The sequence below is a fragment of the Athene cunicularia genome (genome assembly GCF_003259725.1).
Source record: "Athene cunicularia isolate RWA chromosome 1 unlocalized genomic scaffold, athCun1 chr1_part2, whole genome shotgun sequence".
In the NCBI taxonomy this organism is placed as follows: Eukaryota; Metazoa; Chordata; class Aves; order Strigiformes; family Strigidae; genus Athene; species Athene cunicularia.
The window spans coordinates 37028678-37050826 of NW_020799092.1; the positions used below are offsets into that span (position 1 = coordinate 37028678).

The following is a 22149-nucleotide window of genomic DNA, read 5'->3' on the forward strand; positions in this document are numbered from 1 at the left end:
TTTTTTTTTTTTTTTTTTTTTTTTTTTTTTTTTTTTCCCCCGTTTTGCTAGTATTAGAACGAACTGGGATTCTTTGCAAGGCTTTGCTTTTGTTGTGGAAGTAAATGAGGTGATTGAAATCTGTCTGCACAGTCACGCTTACCTGCCACATTAGAGGTTGCAATGGGATTTGTTCCATTTAAGTAAATTTCACTTTGTTTTATTTGTAAAAGATGTAGTCAAGACCTCATTCTCATCAGCCATTTTATTTTCTCTGTGCTATTGCTACCTAACAGGCTTACTGATGCAGTATTGATTTCTAAGAAAAGCCTAATTATTTTTAAATAGTATATCACCATCAATATGTCACTGTGACATATTATAGGACAGGGATCCAAATCTTTGTTTCCCTCTCCACAGAAAAGTATAAATGAAGTAAAGATTTTGTAGCCTGATGTCATGTACATGTGCACTGGATATATTATGCATACCATTACAGCTTGCATTCAGTGCATATCAGACACTCCCTTTGGGCTCAGCTCTGCACTTCAGCTTCAAGAACAAAAAATCCCATTGGTTTTGATCTGTGCGTGAAAAACCAAACCGTTTCATAGCTGTTCAGATATGCCACCAGTAGTGAAACTGAGTAAGCGAAACTGCTAAGGCATCTTCGAACTAGTTTTGCAGCATAAAGGGATCCCTGTTGACATTTAGTGTCTTCTCATTCTTACGGTTTTCTTTTTTCTTACAGGCGAGCAAGTGAAAAAGTAGTAGTGCAGATTAAACAACTTTGTCAGCCGTCTTTGCAGTATATTGCAAAAGCCTGTATGCACCAAAAAAAAAATAAAAATCACAGGTTATTCAGAAACACAACCCACTAATTAGAGCTATTCCTTTTGGTAGAAATTGCATTGTTAACATATATTGGAGTAGTGGCTGCTCAAGTGGTGTGAAATTATGTCACTTGGGAAGTATTATGGGAAGAGATTATTTTTTTTTTTTAATTCTCTAGTGTACAACCAGAAGTGTCCACAACACTAAGGATTAGTTCACCTATGTCCCCAGCTACTTTTCGTTGTACTGACTGCTTCACTCATATCAGGGAATAATGTTCTTGCTCGAAAGACAAAATATCTGTTGATTTGGGAAGAACAGTTTTGAGTCCTTTGTTCATAAAGTTTATAGACCGATGTGGCAATAGATTGTAAAAAATGATAATGCCAGTATCAGCTTGTCCATGTGACTTTAAAGATCTCTGAATTCTGAGTTGATCACAGAATAACTTCGACATATCATCAGGTGGCATCTCAAAACTTAAGCAACTTCCTTCTTCCTTGAAATTTGCTTCAAAGTAACCTTGCCATTACTAAGGAAATGTTCTTGAATAATTTAGGAAAAAAAAAAGTATCAACAAATTATAACTGAGCACTATTTTACTGAAGAGCTGGATGCACAAAACCTGACAAGCCCATACAAAGTAGTGTGAAAGAGCAGTGGTAACTGCCAGAATAGTTGCTTTAGGTAATGGCAGTAATTGGGCTGATCTTCCCAGAAACCTACCCTGAAATAGAACTTTTAATTCTTACCATGCACTTTTAGGTCTAGGGGTTCCTTATTTTCTGTATGGGAGAAAGAAAAGGAAAAGGTTGCGTAACGTGTACAACAGTGCCTTGAATCTAACTCATGATGCCAGTAGTCTGTTTCCCGCTTTGGGAAAATAGTTTTTTGCTACTGGAAAATGATATCATTTTTGTATTTCAAGTGTCAGAAACATGTACTGCAGTGCTAATGACTCAGCATGTTCTTCTTAAGCCAAAATGGAGAAGGGATGGGAAACTGGAATAGGATGTTTACAGCGTTGGATTTTCTGTAGTGGAATTGGTATTAATCTGGCTCTTTTTTTAAGACATGCAGATTTACTGTAACGTAACTTGAACGTGTGTTCTATATCTTGAAATTAATCATATTTGAGGAGAAGCAAGATTTCTGCTATCCTGTCTATGAACAGTTCAGCTTATTTGCTTATGTATAAAAAACAGACAAAGAAGTAACCATGTAAATTCTTCCCACGGACAACTTGATATACTTACCGATCCATTCCAAAACACAGAGGGCAGAGAATTGAGGTCTCAGAGCAACTATATATCTGGCAATGTCTAACTTCCAGTACTTGATTTTGCAGTTTAAATAACTTCAGTACCTTAATGAAATATTTAATATACTTTTATATCCTCTCATTTCTCAGAAGCATGATGAGGTTTTATAATAAAGTCATGGTCCTCTTGTAGCTTAGATGGTGAATTTAGAAAATGGAGATTTTGTTTCAAGTTACCAGCAGTGATGCCTTTTGATCTTGACCAGTCAAGGGTGGAGTATTGTCAGAATTGCCGAGATTACTTCAGTCAGCTTCAGCTGGAGGAGTGGTAACTGCTGATTTTGTTCCTTCAATAAAGTACATATAAGAAAAGACTGCAGAATAAGCGATTCGTTTTCTCCATATGAATAGGAAATTACAGTTAACACACCATGTAAGTCTGAAGTATTTCAGTGATTTGTGAGAAGAAAATACTGAGAAATCTGTGAAAGCAGGTGAGAAGCTACAGTAAGGCAAATAAAGTCTTTAGAGATTTCATGCAATTAATAGAAAAAAAAATGACATTCAAGAGCCCTAGGTTGTAACATTTTCTCTCTTGGGCATTTCTGTTGGGCCATTGGTTTGGAAGAAGTCATACAAGCTGTTAAGATTAAGTCTATGAATGAACAATTCTAAGAAAGAAACCTTACTGGTTTTGTTAGATCATTGTGTTTGTCTTATAATAGTAGAAAGTATTCTCCTGTAACTAAAATTTAAGGAGACTAATCTGGGAGAGAAATTGTCTGCATTTGAGACTGTGCAGCGTCTTGATGTAAGATAAAGCTGGGAAGAACATTTTGTAGAAACTGAGAACAAATTTCCCAGCGATGTGAAACAGATGCAGTGTCATTGAAGTCTGTATAACTACCCGTATTTGCAGTAGGTGTGAATTTAGTCTTGTGTCTTTGAATAGTTTTGCTATAGTCTAAACAATTTAATTGTATAGAGGCACCAGAATCAAAAACATTGCCTTTTTCTAATGCTTTCAATTTTCCCGTAGCCCGAAGAGCTCTTATTTTTTTATAGTGCAATGTAGTATATGTAACATGCATTAGCATGTCTGCGGTAACATCACTGAAGAATGCAGAGAAATGTGAGTTTCATTGTGTAGACTATAATTATCTTTCATTATGATTGAACTAAGTACCTATTGAATCTATATCTGTTACTGTCAGGCTGTATTAAACTAGCTAGGGCAAAGTGCTGGATCATGTAGTTCATGCTGAAGAGCAGCATAATGGCTGCTTCAGTAGATAAAAATGAGCTTGACTAGGCAAAAAGGCTATGGTGCATATTCTTATTTCCACCAAAGAACACAATGCTGCATTGCAGCAGTAATTCGGTCTGTGCAATGAGTACTGTAACACAGTGTAACTCTTATTGAAATAATTATCTGTACACAGATTCCCCCAGCGATAGCCATTCTTCACAATCCGTACTCTCATGAAACCTGGTTTGCTCCTGCAGTCTTCCTCTTTCTCACTCAGATATGATGGTCAGTAGCTATGCTCCCCTTCCTGTCTGCACCAGTGGCCTGATTCTTTTTTTGCAGACTCACAGCAGTCCTTTGCTCCTAAACCTTTGGTTTTCTTTTTACTGTATTGGTTGTTCCCATCATGCTTTCTTCTGCACAGCTCGTAGACTCACACTTGAGATGCATTTTACAGGTTTCCTTCAAGGTACAAAAGCTCCTTTTCCTCAGTTTTGCATATAATTCTCATCCAGTGATTTCATACAGACTGAAACCTTTGGCATGAATATCAGTCAAGAATTTTTAGGAACATCTGCCATGGTGAGAATCCTGACTTTTGGTTTTGTGTCCTCTGCTGAATCATACTAGTTTCATCACTGGAGTCAAGGTGGAGATTGTGTGAATAGGAGCACAAGACATAAGCTTGTGGGACTGGACTGGTACACTGTGCTATCAAAATCTGTCTTCAAAGCAGGGATTATAGTAATGTGAATTGGCTGCAGCCTTATATTACATTTTTCTACCCCCACAACAGTGTGCTGGTATGTTAACTGCTTCATCAGAGAAGAAAGCAGAGTTCTGAAGAACAGAATGTTAATCTTTTTCTCTCTTGGCAAACATTGAACTTAAAAAGGTATCCGTTCTTTTTTTTTCTATTTTTTGTGATGTTACAGTAGCCTTCTACAAAATTATTTTCTGTCTGGACTTTCTTGATAGTCTTTTATGAAGTAGGAACCCACTATTTTAATTTTTTCCCCTTCTTTCCTTCCAACTCACATTGAAGATTGAAGCTATTTTTGCTCAAAGGAGCTTTGAGGATTTTTTTGTAATGCATTAAAATTTGAATGCAGATAATTTTGCCAAATTGCTGTGTTTTTATCAGATATAAAAGCAAGATAATAGAAATAAATTACACTGTGTTAGAAAAGAATGAAGGGTTTATTTGGCTTTCCTTTTCAAAGAGGAATGCTGGTTTTAAAAAGAAACACAATGGAAAAATAATCATGTTTCCATTTATGTCAGAAAAGCATTGCTAAAAGTTCTTTAATATTTAGTTATATCAGTTTTTGCAACTGTATTGTGGGATGTTTTAAATGTGAAATTGCTTTACAGATGATTTTTTGTAGACACTTGTGTGTAACTGCAAGAACATGGGGCAGTTGTACTCATTATACTTTCAAATTTGTAAGCAAGTGGGATTTTTTGTGTGCCTGTTTTTCAGTACAGATTGTGAAGATCTCCAGCCTCATAACTTTGCTGGTATTACACAGTTGAGAGAACTAGAAGGATGATGTTCATCTAGTTAAGTGTGTATATATTGGGATGCAGATCTGTTGAATAGAGATGCGTCAAAAAGGAGCCCGACGCAAGATTCATTACCAGCGTAACAGTGAAGAGGAGCAAGCAGTGTTGGACAGAACTAGTACAACTGACTAGTCATTACATGTAAGAAAGATCTAAAGAAAAGGGCAGCAGAATTTTTCAATGTGTCTCTTGGTGCTTTGACTAATGAAGTTCCTTTGAGTCTTACTGCAAATACTTGTAGTTTGATCAGCAAAGGCTTTACAGGTTTTATCTCCCTGTGCCAGCATTTCTGAATGCAGGCCTGAAGCTGAAGTAGAAGTTCTATAGCAAGCCCAGATCTCCCAGGGAGCTAATTTGGGTCTGAATTCCCTGTTGCAAGGGATTATTATTGCTTAATCTGCTAATAATGTGGCAGTTGAGTCAGGTTACTTTTCCTCTGCATGCTGATGCATTAAAGCTTGATTCTTCATCCGCAGAAGAAAATAACAAAATTCCTAGTGTGTTCTGAGAAAGAAAGTTTTGGTCTGCAGTTTGCTTGTATGTCAAAAAAGACTTATTGTTTTATCTTTCAGTATGAGAAAGAGACATTTTAACATATCAAGGACAGTGCTAGTAAGATATCATAAAAATCTAGCTCATCTGTTTGATTTACTAAGTTCTTTCCAAGAGTTTGATTACTGTTAATTCAGTGACAGGAAAATTTTCTTAACGTTCTTCTAACTGAACCATGTACTGTTCAGCAATTCCCTCTGATACTTGTCAGGTCAGTTCAAGATTAATTTTAGATTTTTCTTTTTACAGGGGATTTTATATAAGAAAAGGGATACCTTTTTAAAACATTGTAATAATTTTACTGATAGATGGCTTGTGCTTTTTTTTGACTGAAAATACCGTTTACTTATTACAGTTAGAGAAGGTTTTCAGACCTAGAGACAAATACTGATGTAGTTTCACTTGTGCATCTGTTACATTAAATACAGAGAGAAAATGGTTTCAGTGTACTCCCTGAACTTACTACTAATTACTGGAACTGAGAAGCTGCTCTAATTTACATGAGTGGAACAAAAGGAAAAGAAAAGTTTGAAATGTGACTGAAGGTACTGGTTGAAGTACCAGATGCTGTGGCTTAGTCCCAAAGCTCCATTAGGACTGCTTAAATGCTTCAATTTAACATATTGGTGTTTGCATTCTGGTTCTACCTAGGTTTCTCAGCTACTGAGCTGTACGTGGACTAGAAGAAGGTATAGTCCTTTGAAGAGTTTACAACACAAAACACAAAACAGATAAAAAGAGGCCTGAACAAACATTTATTAGCCCAGATATACAGGATACAGTATTAGGATTTCTCTGCTGTCTTTACAACTCTCTTTCCACATTACACTGTTCTGTGTATAGCTCATACACATTTTTTTTTTTTTTTAAGAACTGATACCCTTCAAAACAAAGCCTGATACTACTTCCACCACATGTCAAAAGAAAGGTTTATATGACCCTGAACAGTTCCAGCAACAGTGGTGAGCATGAAGCAGGTCACAATCCAGTAGGCTCTACTGTGTTTAAAAAAATTTGGGCTGATTGCCAGTTGCTGAGAGGAGGTGGTAACAGGAAGGAGAAGGAAAGTGAGAAGGCAGTGATAGAAGTCTAGGGAATGAATTAAAAGAGGTTACAGTGGCATTTAGTGGGCAACTAGGGTGAAGTTCAACTTCCAAATCCTTGGAAACTATTGTAAAAAGGTTAATTGTCCTGTTGGCTGCGAGGCTGGTGGTAATACTTGTGGTGACAGGTTTTAGTTCTGTTGTGAAGTCTCATCTTGATAAGCTGTGGGCTCAGTTCCAGTGTCTTAAACATCTTTCCATCTGGTCTGTCAGTGAAGCTGTCCTGAGGTGCGTCATCTCTTGATTATTGTGCTAACAGTCCAGTAATAGTTGGCTACAGGCAAGTTCATCAGAACATTATACAGCCTTCATTTTACAGACCAGATGTTGCAGCAAGTCCATAAGCAAAAGCTGAGAGGTCTCATGTATCCCGGATTAATTTCTGATTCTCATCAGTTAGCAGTTCTTGATTAGACTCCTTGTGTATTCCCTTTTTCGGGTTTTCATGAAGTTTAACACATAATCTAAATCCCTTTTAAGACTCTTAATTGTGCAGATGACTTTGCACATACTAGTTTTATCCCATGTGATTAGTGAAGAATTTATTGAAAAACATTCCTCCCCAAAAATCTTATGGTTACCTTCAGTATGGCAACTGCAAGCAAGTCTGTGTCTTTTTAAATGACTCATTATGTTAAAGAAAAATACGTATTCAAATACAGACATTTTTGTGTCTGTACATAAATGTCTGAAACAGCAGGCTTTTAAAATTGATTTGGTTATGGCTTTTCAGATGTTTCAGATATGTTTAATTATTTGATATTTCTAAGAAACTAAAGCATCAAAGCTCATAAGAGATGAGCATCTCTTCTTTGAAAATATGATTGTGGTTATATATTCCTAGATGAAGAATGCACAAAAATAAGTCACCCTTGCTTTTGAAGCACTAGGTGCATTCTATATATTAAAATTTTAATATCTGCATGACTTTCTGAAATGGTCTGAAAAACTTAATCAACTTTGTTTAAAATAGATTTTTAATAAATTCAAGTCCAGCTGTTAAGTCAGGAAGTAAAGAAATTTGGCTCCTAAATGTTAATGTAAAGTGCATACCCCATTATGCCTGATAAGAAGCAGCTTGTTATGCTGTCAAAATACAAGCAATTAGCTATCAGTCATTGGGAAATAAGAAAACAAAACCAAAAAAACCCCTCAGCCAGTGAATGGAGTGTATTCTACATAAACATTTAAGACCAAACAGTGGACTTAATTCCTGCAATTTGGAAGTGGTTTAACATCCTTTTCTTACCTTTTTCTCCTGTCGTCAAATCATTGAGATAAACAGAAATGGGTAAACCAAAGCATATGATTTCAAATTAAGTTTCTTCTGCCTAATAGTATAATATCTTTTTTTTTTCTACATAATAGTATAATATCTTTTTTTTTTTTTTTCCCCCACAGATCTTTTCAGTACAACTAACGTTCAGAAGCAGAAATCCTTACTCTTAATTCTCATCAGGCACCATCTTCAGTCTATTTCTTCAATATTTTTAGCCAAGCAGAGGAGAGCTTTCTTCAGTGCTTGTCCATCTGTCTCAACTGAACTTGACTTCCTTACTGTTTTTCTCACATTACAAATGCCTAAGAACAGCAAGGTAGTGAAAAGAGAACTAGATGATGAGGTCATTGAGTCTGTTAAGGACCTTCTTTCTAATGAAGACTCTTCAGATGATGCCTTTAAGAAGAGTGAACTTATGGTTGATGATCAGGAAGAAAAAGATGTAGATGTTGAAGAAGGCTCAGATGTAGAAGATGAAAGACCTGCTTGGAACAGCAAACTCCAGTATATTCTGGCACAAGTTGGATTTTCCGTGGGATTGGGGAATGTGTGGCGATTCCCATATCTATGTCAGAAAAATGGTGGAGGTAAGTCTTGTGATAGCTAGTCATAGCTAAATGCTGAAGCTAAGCTTTCAGATTTCAAGGTTAACAAAGATATTCATGGTAAAACCTACTACAGCATGTCAGGTTTTTCTTTTAATTTCTGCTAGAGCCTAGGAAGAAAACCACGTATTCTCTTTATCTAGAGACACACATCTGTTAAAGTAAGTATCAGATTCTTCTAAGATTCCATTTCCCCATTTTAGGGGACAAAGTTCTTGATGTGACCTTAAGTAGTGATCAAACTAGTGGCTAAGCAAAACATATTTATGGAGGGGTTGCATTATTTAGAACCAGGCTATTGATATGCCGAAGTGTTCTTCATAGTACTTGGGCAATACGTCACGACATTAAATCTGCATCTACTTTAAAGACCAAAGCAGTATTTGGTTTTTAGTATTTAGTGGTACTAAGCTTCACACCCTAACTATTTAATTGCTTTTAGCTTCTAGTCCATTTGATGATGATGCAAGAGCAACAAAAAACTACAGGAGTGAAAAGGATTTTTTTAACTGATAATAATTTAAATCATTATGTTAAGGGAATGCATTTGCTTTCTGCAGTTATAGTTAACTGATTTCCTAAATAGCAAGTTACCTTTGAACAATAGCATTTCTTTGAAAAATAACTGTTTATTTGTTAACTGTCCATCTGTGGTCTTGAATGTAGTATGAAGTGTGAGGCTGGAGATCTTCCTTCCTCTATGAATGCAGGATTAGTGTTTTACCCTATGCTATACTGTACCCTACTATACTATATTAATGCACAACCTGTTGTAGCTGATTGCTTAGCTGAATTAAAAATAAACCTGCCACTTTTTGTGATACAAAAAGTTAATCTGTACTACAGAATAGAAAATAAAGAACAACATTTTATTCATGCTGGATTTTAAAAGTTTAGTGACAAAACTGATGTAATTAATGAGTATAGAAGTGAGCCTGGAATATAAACAGATAATAATTCTGTACTTTATTTGGTTTTTCTTAGTTCAAGCAGTAAAAAATGAGTTTACCCTTTCAAATGTTCCATCTCCAGGATAAAGTCTAAATTCTTTTATATCTAGTTACTGAAGATTTTTTTCACTCTTTTAACTTCCTTTTTTGCTTCTTTATTCTGGAGAGAAATTAATTAAATGGTTGTTTTAATGATTTGTATGGAATGTAAAATTTTCTTCATCTGTAACTAGTATTAACTGAGAAAACATGAATGTAGTTTCTAAAAATACATAGCTTTTCAGTGGATGACAAAGTCATCTAGTCTACTAGACACAGTATAGATCTGATCATGTGCCAGTACTAGTTGAAAAAATAATTATATTTGTTAATATTTTTTAAAACAAACTGATTAGTAGTTAAAGGTGTAGCTGGTAAATGTTATATTCTCTATTGTTTCATCCTAAGTATGTTGTCAAGATGTAGTCTCAAGGATAAGGCATTACAGCAGTTTGTTTTGTGTAGCTGTGTCCCTTTTGAAAGTCTGTGCTTAATGTAGATAGTTACTGATTTTGCAAGCCCATTGGATTCTCCTTTGGACCAGCAGAAAAAAACTGTTGGTATACTCCTGAGGAAGTTGGTTTCATACTGTCAGATGCTTTTAAAGTTACTCTGCCAGTGAGTATACATTTAATTCGCATCAAATATAAATGGATTAAATTAATTAATAATTTCACATTTTAGAAAGAAATCCAACCTTCAGGGATTATGGCACTTCATTAATCAAACTTGGAAAAATAAATATGGAGTAATTTCAGGTTGAAAGTTAATATTTTTCCCCTGTGCTGTAACTGCAGGAACTTGGATATATAACATAGTCTGTGGAGACAATGTTTTCTGCACATGGCTGAGACAAGGATGTATTTGGCTTTTAACAATAATTTTGCACCATTTTAGCAAATGGCAACCTTCAGAACAACAGAGAAAAGCAAGTGATCATTAGAGCTGAAGCTTTCTTGGTTTTCAAGTTAACCATAATGCAAGATGGAGAAGGCAACACAGAACACTGATATGTGTAAAGTACATTGATGCCTGTATATGTGTGTGCACATGGACAGGTAATTCTCACTCGTGCATAAAAGAATAGGGAGAGGGAAGCAAAAGTTCAAATACACGGTAAAGAAACCTACACACATTTTGTATGAGGTTCTTGTTTGCTGCTACACTTATTTCATATATGTTTCATTCTAGTTAAAATTAGAGTGGTTTTATGTAACCCATTCAAAATAACAGTGTCAGAATTGTTCTGTAGTCTTTCTGAGAAAGCTTTACTATAAATACCTGTTGAATCTCTGAGTATAAGGTAAACAGCCTTTATGTGGGTTTTCGTTAGGAATGTTTCCTTGAAGCCTATGTCTAGGTCTTCACTTTCAGTTTTGTCCTAACATTTTTAATTTTCTTCCTTGTGTTTAAGGAACTTGTGTCTGGCAGATATCATCAGGTGAGAGGAGTATATTAAAAAGTGGTAAACCAATAAATACACTTCAAATTTAAACCAAAAGGAAGTAAAAAACAGTTACTCATTGGCTTCCTTTACAGGTTTCTTCAACATTAAGTGTTTCAAAGCCACCAGTGAAAGAGAAGGCAAATCCTAACCATGTAGAAATTTTCCAATTTTGTCTTTGCTTTTAAAGTTCTGTGACAAGAACAACAAAATCAACAAAATCAGCATAGGAAAGACACAGGCAAGTTAGCCCTAATTGATATGTATTATTAGAGGATTTTGTGGAGAAAAAAATAGGGTGGTTACTACGCTTTTTCCTAGGGAGATTGGGTTTGTTTATGGCTATGGCCTGTAGTACACCAACACTCCTGACTTCAGAGCTCTGTACTTGCTTCAGTGAAGTATCTGTGATACCATCTTTAAAGGCAGTTTGTGTATTGCTGTACTGCACTGATGCTTGGATGGCCATAGGTATCTCCAGTCTCTATTTCTGGCTCTGGTCTGTACCACCAAAACAACTTCCTTCACTGTGTTTCTTGTGATCCTTCAACAGTTTTTCCTGTTGCTTTAACTCATATAAACTCAAAAATATTTAGAGTAATATCTAGTAACTTTATGCTCAATTAAGTTACAGCTAGACTGGGTAGCTCGTCGCTGGCTTTCACACTTGGCATTTTCCTAGAAAAAGTTTGTTGTGAGATGTGACAAGGAGGCTAGTATGCATCTTGGACAAACTTTGATCCATACTGGGAATGTAGCTGTAATGCAGGAAGTAATCAAGAGAAAAAAAGAGGCTGGGAGGAGACTGAGAGCACTCCAGGGTGCTCATTTTCTTGGTTGGGGATGAGAGGGAGGGCCCAGAGGAGTTTTAGGCTCTGTGAATGAGGGGCTGAAGGTGTTCAGTAAAGTTTTGAGGAACTGACTAGATCTCTCTGCCTCCTTCACTTCTGTCCTCACCACAGATCCTCCTTAATGCTTGTAGGCAATGCCCAGTCCCCATCTGTCACTTAAGGCATCTCTTCCACTCTGTGAAGCCTAACAGATAAAAAGCTGTTTCTTGATGCCTCACAAAGGTGATTTGCATTGTCGCTGGGTATGCTCTAACTTAGCTTTAAAGGTTTTTTATATATTTATCATTCTTACACTGTACAGTTTATTTATTACTTCATTACTACAAGAAGACTAATACGTGTGTTTGTTCAGATAGGCACAGTTCATATAAAACAATTTCATAACCTGTGTTAGCATGCAGTAGGTTCAGAGCTGCCTCAGCTTTCTATGACTGATACTGAGCCTTAAAAATAAACTGCTTATGTCTACCCAGTCTTGCCATGAGGCTGATAAAATAGTGGCAAACTACACAGTATTTTCCTGCTGCTCATTGCTATTTGGTGAATAGCTTGCATGCCTTTCACTTTTTTTCAAACAAAGGAAGTATTTATTGTATAGTTGTTGTTTTCCTTTAGGATTAGCAGAAGTAAAATGGTACTTTCACATATTAGAAAAAACAAAAGCAAACTAAATTAGCTGTTCTGCTAGAATAGGTGATATTTGAGTGAGTGTTACTATGAAGACAAGTGAACATGGTTATCTAAGAAGTGCTTCTAGTATTGCAGGTATTATTTGGAGTCTGCAAAGTACTGCACACTCAAAGATTTTGTGTTTCAGTTTCATAAGTATTAACTTAATTTTCCTGATTTTAAGGTCAGTCTTAAAAATCTAAATGTTTAAAAAGGCATAAAAATTAAAAGAACTAGTAAACAATGATAAACATATAAAAGCTCCGAGCAGCATAGGGAAATCAGCAGCAGATTATCTTGCCATTGTGTTTTGATAAGATTGACATGGGTAGAGTCACATCATGAGTTTTTACAGTTAAGTATGGATTTATACTGAAGTACTAGCAGATTGAACAGTTATGTGGTCTTATAAAAAGCACAACAGATATTGCTGAGGAAATAATATGTAAACGGTTAAAGACTGAGTAATCACAGAATCACCTAGGTTGGAAAAGACCTGAAGATCATCCAGTCCAACCGTTAACCTAACACTGACAGTTCCCAACTACACCAGATCCCTCAGCGCTATGTCAGCCCAACTCTTAAACACCTCCAGGGATGGGGACTCCACCACCTCCCTGGGCAGCCCATTCCAACACCTAACAACCCCTTCTGGAAAGAAATGCTTCCTAATATCCAGTCTAAACCTTCCCTGGAGCAACTTGAGGCCATTACATCTTGTCTTATTGCTTACTACTTGGTTAAAGAGACTCATCCCCAGCTCTCTGCAACCTCCTTTCAGGGAGCTGTAGAGGGCGATGAGGTCTCCCCTCAGCCTCCTCTTCTCCAGACTAAACACCCCCAGTTCCCTCAGCCGCTACTCGTGACGTGCTCCAGAGCCCTCATCAGCTTCGTTGCCCTTCTAGTCATTAGAAGCTACAGTCTGACTGTGTAATACAAGTGAAATGGGAGGAAAGCAAGTATTCCAACACTGAGTACTGATTCAGGGGCTTCATTATTTAGTTTTTGATCTATAATTTATAATCAGTGCCTTGACTTCATGATGACTTCAATATTATTTTGCATGTCTTGATTTAAACTGCATGATCAGACTTGAAATTTAGTACTTCAGTGTGCTGAAAATGTCATATTTTGCAAGTTTAATTCTTAGAGCTTATTGGCTTATTACTATGGGGATTTTCATCCTTTTAAATTGTGAAAGACTAGTGACAGGAAGACTATTCTATCAGTAGGGTAGACTACAAACCTGCAAATGAAACATAAAACCTTTTGTCAAATTTTTCCTGATAAAAAGCAGCTTGTATTTTGTAATGGTAAATAATTTCACTTACGGTAGTTTAGTAGACTGTAAACCTATAGTGTTTTGTTGCCCACTTGTCATAACTTTGAAAATTTTAACATTCGACGTTGAAAAAGTTAATCTTCTGAATATCAGCTTCTTGCTTGTTTTCTATTACTAAGTGTCCAGTAAGTTATAAGAACTGGGATATCTCTTCAAGATGGTGGTAAAGCTCAGCTTCACGGAACAAGAATTAAATCACACTAGACATTTAATTAAAAACTAGCACAGCAGCAGTTGAAACAAATCTGCAAAGTTATATTTTTCAGGTTACATTAAGAATGTCTAGAAGAAAAGTTCTTCTGTAGTATCAAGATGGCAATGGTTATGTCCTCTTTCATTATTGCTTCTGGAATTTTTTTTCAACTCTTTAATCACTATGAATCATGTTATTTTACATTATTTTTTTCCCCTGAGCATTTATAAGAACTTAAAACCAATGTTAATATTTCACTTCTATCAATGATGTTGCCAAATGCAGTATATATAGTAATATCAAGAGAGACAGTTTAGTAGTTACCCCATTACAGTTCTTGGTTAAATAAAAAATTAAAGAAGTCAAAGCAGTGCTGTGCACAGTATTAACATTCACCAGTTCCTGAAATCTTTTGTATCTTTGTCATTCATTCTAGTGAAGAAGGATATTTTTTTTTCCTTATGAGGTTGAGATGAGTTTTTAAATATGAAAGCCAGTGTTTGAAGCCAAAATAAATATAAAAAAAAAAAAAAGTCACTTTACATTAGAATAATTTTGAAAATGTGGAAGGGAGACCTTGGTATCCTGAACTGCATGGGACTGAAATACTCAGAAGGCTGCTTAGCGGGTAGATGCAGCAGACAATGTAACTAATTGTAGGATGCTGTTCAAAGCCAGCATGTATTGTTCTGATTCAAGTAAAAATGGTCCTTATTCAATATTGTAACTCCAAGGACCCATGTTTTCATGTACTGGCAAATAAGAGACATGCTGAGCTGTTTCCATAGTGATTCTGTTTTATGATGAAGTGAAGATGACTTAGTTCTTTGAAGCATGTCTAGCTTCAAGGGAAGGCTGAAACAAAATAGCTGTCCAGAGATTCTCTGGTTTCATGTTGAAGCCCTTTGCAGCTGTGATACACAGTTGTATAATCTAGCTACATCCAAACTATACTGCACTGAAACTCATATGTGCATTATTTTCCATTATGTCCTTCTTTTCGGGAGAGGTACAACATCAGAGTGGAGCTCAGCGGGTTTGAATGATCAGAAGACCAGTGCTTCAGATGCTCTGCACAAGCCCTGCAGTATGGACGTGAGCTCACCTGGCTGTCCACGCTGAATTACAGTGTTGTGTTGTTTATAATGTAATGTGGATTTAAGACCACATTTATTTAGTGCGTTTAGTTGAATCTAACTACATCTTACATTAATACTGCACCATCAAACACACCACATCAGCTCAAGTCTTTAAACATGTACTTAACTTAGCAGCCTTGTGATTAAGGTTGTAGACTGGGACACTGAAGAGCTGGTTTCAGTTCTGGCTCTAGTACAGTCATCCAGTGGGATACAGGGTAATTTACTTAGGCCCCAATTTTTTTGAGCTGTAGGCTTGTCTCTGCTCAGCTGTGCAACACCTGTCTAGTTAAGACCTCAGGTATCATTTACGGTAGTGTTGTATGATTTAAAAAGCTATGTACTGTTGGCGCTAAATTAATTGTATGACCAAATTTTTAAAGATAGTGATGCCAAAGCTTTTCATTTACAGTGTGAATTAACAGTTAACTTATGTCTCATGGAAATCTTGAGAGAATATATTATTTGTGTTACATACTCTTAAGACAGATCGTCCCCCTCATTTCAGAATGTGTTTGTTACTGTATTCCTCAGTTTCCTCACATTTATTTCCTTCTGTCTCAGTTGTCTCTCTTTTCATAGTAGAAAGTAAGTCCTTTGTGTTCTTTCCGTTATGTACATGTGCAAGATGAACCACAAGAGACACCAAAGTACTGAACGGGAATGTAGCTGCTACCTAAGTAGACACTTCATAGTGTGCTGAAATGGGTAGATAGACCATAATGTTTGGCTTTTGAAGGGAGTATTGTAACCTTAAAACCAGTATATTGTTCAGAGCCTGGCACAGGTTTTGACCTAATACTGCTCAAACAATATCATTGCACATCACGTTGCCATGTCATGAAAATAAAATACAAGTAGCTCTTTAATTGCTAAAAATAGCCTATAGACAGTGAGGTAAATACGATCAATATTCTTCATCTGGTCCACCAGTAGATTTTTTCAGATCTTCTCTCCGCTGTCTTTTTTCCTATTATTTGTAGATTCAAGACTGTAGTTACTCCATGCTTAGAATCTTTGTAAGATCTTTATAATGGAAAGTGATGTCCACTTTGTGTGTATGTCAAGAAGAGCAAAATAGCAAGTGGACCTAAATAGAAGTGGATGATACCAGAAAATATGAGACCTTCTGCACAGCTTAGGACACTTTAGCTTTTCTAGAATAAACTGTATTCCATTATATGCAAATGACAGTGTTTTGATGGACTCATAAAAAAGCCCTAGAAAGTTGATGCTGGATGAAGAAACTTAGGACTTAGCTGGAGTTGAGAATAAATCCCAAATTGGTTTCTGAACTTTGTTTAACTTCTCTCTCATCAAGGAGATGAATAGACTGATTATACAACTTAATAGCTTTGAGTCTAAGCTTCTGAGGTCTTTACATCTTTGCTTTGTAGCTTGCTCCAACATGCTGCAGTCTGCATCTTTCAGGTGCTTTTTTTTAGTCTTTCAATGGTTGCAATCAAAAGTCCTAAGCCGTTTGAGTTAGTTGGCCAGCACACTCTGTATTGCAGCATATGGGCTACGCATTTGAAAATTAGGTGCCACGTTTCTAATTGCTGATGCCTGAATGTTTTGTTAGCTCTTGTACTAAAAACTCTGCACCACCAAGGAGGGAGTTAGGCTCTGAACTTGTCAGTGCTCTTAGTGTATGGATATATTTGCTTGCAGTTAGCTTTACTGAAATAAGAAATAAGTTAGAATTTTCTATGACCACTTCCTGGGAATAACACCTTGAAAAAAGGAATTTATATATATATGTGTGTGTGTGTGTATGTGTGTATATAAAGGTGAAGTAATAGTTGCATTTTCAAATATGTCTTCAAGAGAGTCTGTGCATACTGCAAGATCTGGATCTACAGCACTTCATTTCCACCTCCTGTCTCTAGTCTCTGTCTGAAGCCTGATATAAATAGTCTGATAGTTTCTTTGCTTGGCTGGATAGAATCACTATTCTGTACATTGTGAAATCCCCATTCTGAGCATCTGAGGTGCATATGGAGAAATCAACAGATGATCTCCTAAAACTGTTTAAGATTGGATGAAATTTGTAATGTTGTATGCACAGTATTTTCTATGTTTCCTTCATAAATGCATTTTTGCTGCTCTGTTACAAGTCAAGGTGTAGAGTTTTTTAAGAAATGTTGATTCAGCTCCTGATCACCGCACGAGAACTCTAAAAAGTTTGATCAAATGCCCAAAATTTGACACAAGTGAATAACTAGTTTAGATAATAACTCACTTTCAGTAAGGTTTACCTCAAAATGTTACAGTGCTTTAGAAATTCAATGTCTCTGGGTTTTTTATGTCTTACAAGATGTCTGGCCAAGTTTCAGGTAAAATTACTTTTTTTGCATGTGACCAAAAAAGCTTTGCAGTGAATGCCACTAATCCAAACTTGAAGCTATTGGAAAGTTTCACATTCGTTTTGTCAAGTTCTGACTCTTCTTCCACTCACTCTGATTTATACTTTGTTCCTTTTGTAGGTGCCTATCTTGTGCCATACTTAATTTTGCTACTGATAATAGGGATTCCACTCTTCTTCTTGGAGCTTGCTGTGGGGCAGAGAATCCGCCGAGGGAGTATTGGTGTGTGGAATTACATCAGCCCTAAACTTGGAGGAATTGGATTTGCAAGCTGCGTAGTAAGTTCTTAACATTAATTGTGAGGTTTGCTTTCAGTTTGTATGATTTAGACTTCCTGGTTTGCTGCAGGGAAAGGCCACTGATTTGTAGCTGGGCATCAAGATCAGTTTGCAGTGTTTTGGAAGATCTTAAATTAGTACATTCAAAAATGTTCATATAGATGTGTCTGTAAAACTGGTCAGCTTGTGTTTTGTGATTCCTTCAAGACTAGGAACAAGGGAACCAGAGTAGTCTTCTGGAGAAAAAAACCCTGTAAAGTATAGGTGTTACATGATAAATAAAGTGAAAAGTGAAAATTTAGAAAATGCCATTACTTTAATGGGGCAAGCCATTCAGTTCTTATTCTGACTTATTTTACTTAAAACTAGGTTCAGTGGCTGATGTGCAGAGATAGGCAGAAGTTCAGGAAGGACTTGAAAAAAATTTGCAAATGTAGTTAATAAATGTAACTTTTTGATCTGCCTTTTTCTTTTAATAGGTATGTTTCTTTGTGGCCCTGTACTACAATGTCATTATTGGATGGAGTTTGTTTTACTTTTCCCAATCTTTTCAGCATCCATTACCGTGGGACCAGTGTCCTTTAGTTAAAAATACATCTCATACCTGTAAGTCTATATTAATGTTCTTAAAAATAATATAAGATTTGAGATTTTTGAACAAAAAGGAAAAAAAAAATTCAAAGAGATATTGGTGGGAAAAAGTGTTGTATGCAAATCTGGTTTTCCAAATATAATAAAATAATACTTGGAAAAATTACAGCAAAACCTAACCTAAGATAAATATACTGTATTTGGAAAGGAACATCCCTGGAAATGACATTTTAAAGCATAATAAAATCAGGAGAGTAATTTTTGTGGTATGTTGCAGAAAAAATTTTTTGATTACTTTTTTCTGTTGATACTGCTTTTTATGCTTATTTTGTGAAAAACAAAGGTGAAAGAAGGATATTTCTACATTTCAATTACTAGAATACTTCCTGTCAAAAAGCAAGAAGTGTGGCATTACTAACAAAGCAGAAAATGGAAAACTGTAAACATTAATGAAATGCATGTAATAAAAGCATTGTTTGCTTTGTAAGCCAGTAGAAATGAGATAGCTGGTCATTGGTTTGTTGCTGTAATGAGATGGTCTCACATGGACATATCACACAACAGCATTAAAAGTCCCTTATCCCTTGGTTTTGGTTATCTCATAATAGTTACACACTTTGCATTATCCTTGATATTGAAATATGAAATATTCCTTTTTATTTCAGATCCTGTATTTTCTTCAATTCCCTTTTGTGGTTTGGGTTTTTTTTTTTAACCCCTTTAATAAAGAACATAACCAGGGACATTTGAAAAGTTGTACTGTGTTTTTATAGTGTCTTTGCCAGAGTTGCTTGCTTCAGTTGTTTGAAATAATCAGTATTTGTGAATGTTGGCCCACAGTCAGATGGATTGTAATCCACAAGCTATTGTCCATTAATTGAGCCACAGTGGTTGTTTATGTACTCTTAACCTGCCTAAATATTAAGGTACAGCGTGTTGGCCTAACTTCAGCAGAGGTCATCTGAACTAAGCCTAAACAAAGAAGAGTACTATGTTTGATAACATTCTATATCTTAGATAGTTTATTTCAGTGGAGATCTCACACCTGTGTTAGCTTTCTTAAAATTAGTATATTTTAATTAATTAATTGACTCAGAACCTAGCTTAGAGATATAATTGATTGTCATATATAAGTAATTTATAAAGAAGGTAATTATTTTCATTGAAGAATTCTTTGTGTGCTATATGTCTAGGTAAACACAATTTCTTAGACCGGCAATGTGAATAAAGCAGAATTACAGTATAATACAAAAATCACTTCTGGACTACACATAGCAACTTTTCATTTAACAGCTGTGTAGGATCTGTTTTTTTCTTTTCTCATCACTTTGGTGCATTATGTTATTTATAATAGTAATTAAGTACCTGTTGATTTGAGTGTTATATCAAAGCAGACACCACTGAGAATTTGTTTTCCATATATTTTCAAAACTGAGTTCAATTTCATAGTATATGTCACAATATCTTATGTAGGTATTCTAATATTATGTGTGATAAATGGAATGTATGTCTTCATCTAGGTCTGCCTACTATTTAGTACTTAAGTGAAAAATAAATTCTGCCTAGGACTCACATTGACCATATACAGAGGAATACGTTATCCCAAAAGGGTGTTTTAAAAAGGTATACCCAGAAACTTTCACTGATAGTAGTTACTTTTTCTTTCAGACAGTGTCTTAAGACTTTGTGAGTTTACTTTGTCAGTAAATGGTGATAGCACAATTACAAATATTGAGAATTGGTGGAACATTCTTATGAAATGTTGGGAAAATACTTCTGTCCTGAATGCAATCTTTACTTGCTAACATCTCTTGACAGTTGTGGAGCCAGAGTGTGAAAAAAGTTCTGCAACCACTTACTACTGGTACAGAGAAGCACTGAATATTTCTAGCTCTCTGTCAGAGAGCGGGGGTTTGAATTGGAAGATGACTATCTGTTTGCTGGCTGCCTGGGTCATGGTATGCCTAGCCATGATCAAAGGCATTCAGTCTTCAGGCAAAGTGAGTATACTGTTTACTTACAGTGTTTTACCTTTTACTTTGAAACACTTCACAACGTTTTTGTTCACCACACCTTTTGTTTACTCTGTCATGAAATCTGTAGGAGCAGGTTAGAAACGTTGACTCACCCCAATATTTGTATAATCTCAAGTAGAGGAATGCTAGTAATTAAGCATTAAAATTGTAGTAATTTTAGTGGGAACTGAGATCTGAAGAAGTATTTCTGTTCTTAGCAGCATAACTGTTGCAAGTAAGTGTACCTCAGCTTTATTGTGCTGTGTAAGTCTGTGTGTTTCTGAATGTCTAAGGAATTAAGTTTCCGTATATACTCATAGTACAATTGCAGTGCTCAAAATGCCTTGCCATTTTTCTTTTTATTGCTACTGTCATTGATATCCATGCTTCTGTCATTAAAACAGGAATTCTGGATTGTTTCTTTCTACTAATGACTAACTTAGGCCTTTGCATCTGAGTATGTCACCTTGTCTTTTTTCCTTTTCATGCATCCAACTGGATTGGCTAGTGAATGATATGCTCGCTCTGTTGATCTCTGTGAGATTTTCAGATGAAAGATAATCTGTTCTAATAACAAAATTCTTTGCTGTTAAAAAGTTTGACACTGAGGTGGAAATTTCTGTGACCACTTAGTGTATTTCAGTTAAAGAAACAAGTTTAGTGAGAGAATAATTTTACTAAACTATAAAGTACAGAATAGATCTGCTTTTCAGTGATGCAGAATGAGAGATCTTAGTGAAGGATTTCTAAAACCGCCTAATTCTGTCCTCATCATCATCTTCTGGAATTCGTACTGAATTTCCCTGGAAGCCCAGCAGTTTGTTATCAGTTACCAGTTATCAGTGTCCACACAGTGACAACCATATTGTTTTAATACAGTACATAATTTATTTTCCATTTGTGATTTTTCTGTCTTCTGCAGAGACAAGGGTATTGGAAAGTGTTCTGTATATTTCTTAGAGCATATGATTATTAATTTAGTCATATATCCAGAATTTACTGAGTAGTGAATGAAGCCATTGAAAATAAAGTCCATAGATGTCATGTTAAATATCTTCTTAATGTTTTTCAGATCATGTATTTTAGTTCCCTTTTTCCTTATGTGGTACTTTTATGCTTTCTGATCAGAGGACTGCTCCTTAATGGATCAGTGGATGGAATTCGTCACATGTTCACACCTAAGGTATGTGCTTTAATTACAGTTTGTGGTGTATTGAAGTTTATGAATGATCTCATTTAAGCTTATAGTCTTCGTAGAACATTTGACCATATTTTTGTTTGGTTTATTTGAAAAATTCTTGTTGACCTCAGGGGCATAATATAAAGCCCTAAGGTCCAAAGGCTCTTAAGTGTTCCAAGAGTCTGTGTAGGGTTACGTCTCTTAGGTGAATGGTTCCCAGAGTTAGATGCCTTTACAAAGCTAAGCAACTGAAAGTGCTATTTACAGGATTCAGGATGTTTGGAGAGCTCCAAATACTGGAAAGAGAAGTGAATCCTAGTTCTTGCCATTCTGTAGGATTGAAATATGTCAAGTTCTGGGATGTCACAGTGAAATGCCTTACCTTGAACATGTCATGGCTTTACATAATTAACTTGTCACTTTTGAGCATAAATTTGATCCTTTTTAGAAATAAATCAAATGTTGTTTGCATAGCAGCCCAAAGTACAGGGGACATCTCTTTAATACTATAGTAGTGTAAGTACTCACCTCAGCTTTCCTCTCCATGTTTCTTATGGTTGTCATGCCAAGATAGCAGCAGGTCTAAGCATACTTTTTTTTACTGTCAGCATTTTCACAGGGAATGTGTCTTACTGAACTTTAGATTTTATAACTACAGAGGTAA

The 22149-nt window shown here is 35.8% G+C and overlaps 1 protein-coding gene across 1 annotated transcript in view; it reads left to right on the forward strand.

Moving 5' to 3' along the window:
• Positions 1-3454: 3454 nt before the first annotated feature.
• Positions 3455-22149, forward strand: part of SLC6A15 (solute carrier family 6 member 15) — a 31074-nt gene continuing 12379 nt past the window's right edge. Inside the window, exons 1-6 of the mRNA XM_026868136.1 lie at positions 3455-4218; positions 7946-8410; positions 17542-17699; positions 18179-18305; positions 20109-20290; positions 21378-21488. Of these exons, the coding sequence (XP_026723937.1) occupies positions 8122-8410; positions 17542-17699; positions 18179-18305; positions 20109-20290; positions 21378-21488 (867 nt within the window). The 5' untranslated portion in view covers positions 3455-4218; positions 7946-8121. The remainder of the gene's footprint in view (positions 4219-7945; positions 8411-17541; positions 17700-18178; positions 18306-20108; positions 20291-21377; positions 21489-22149) is intronic.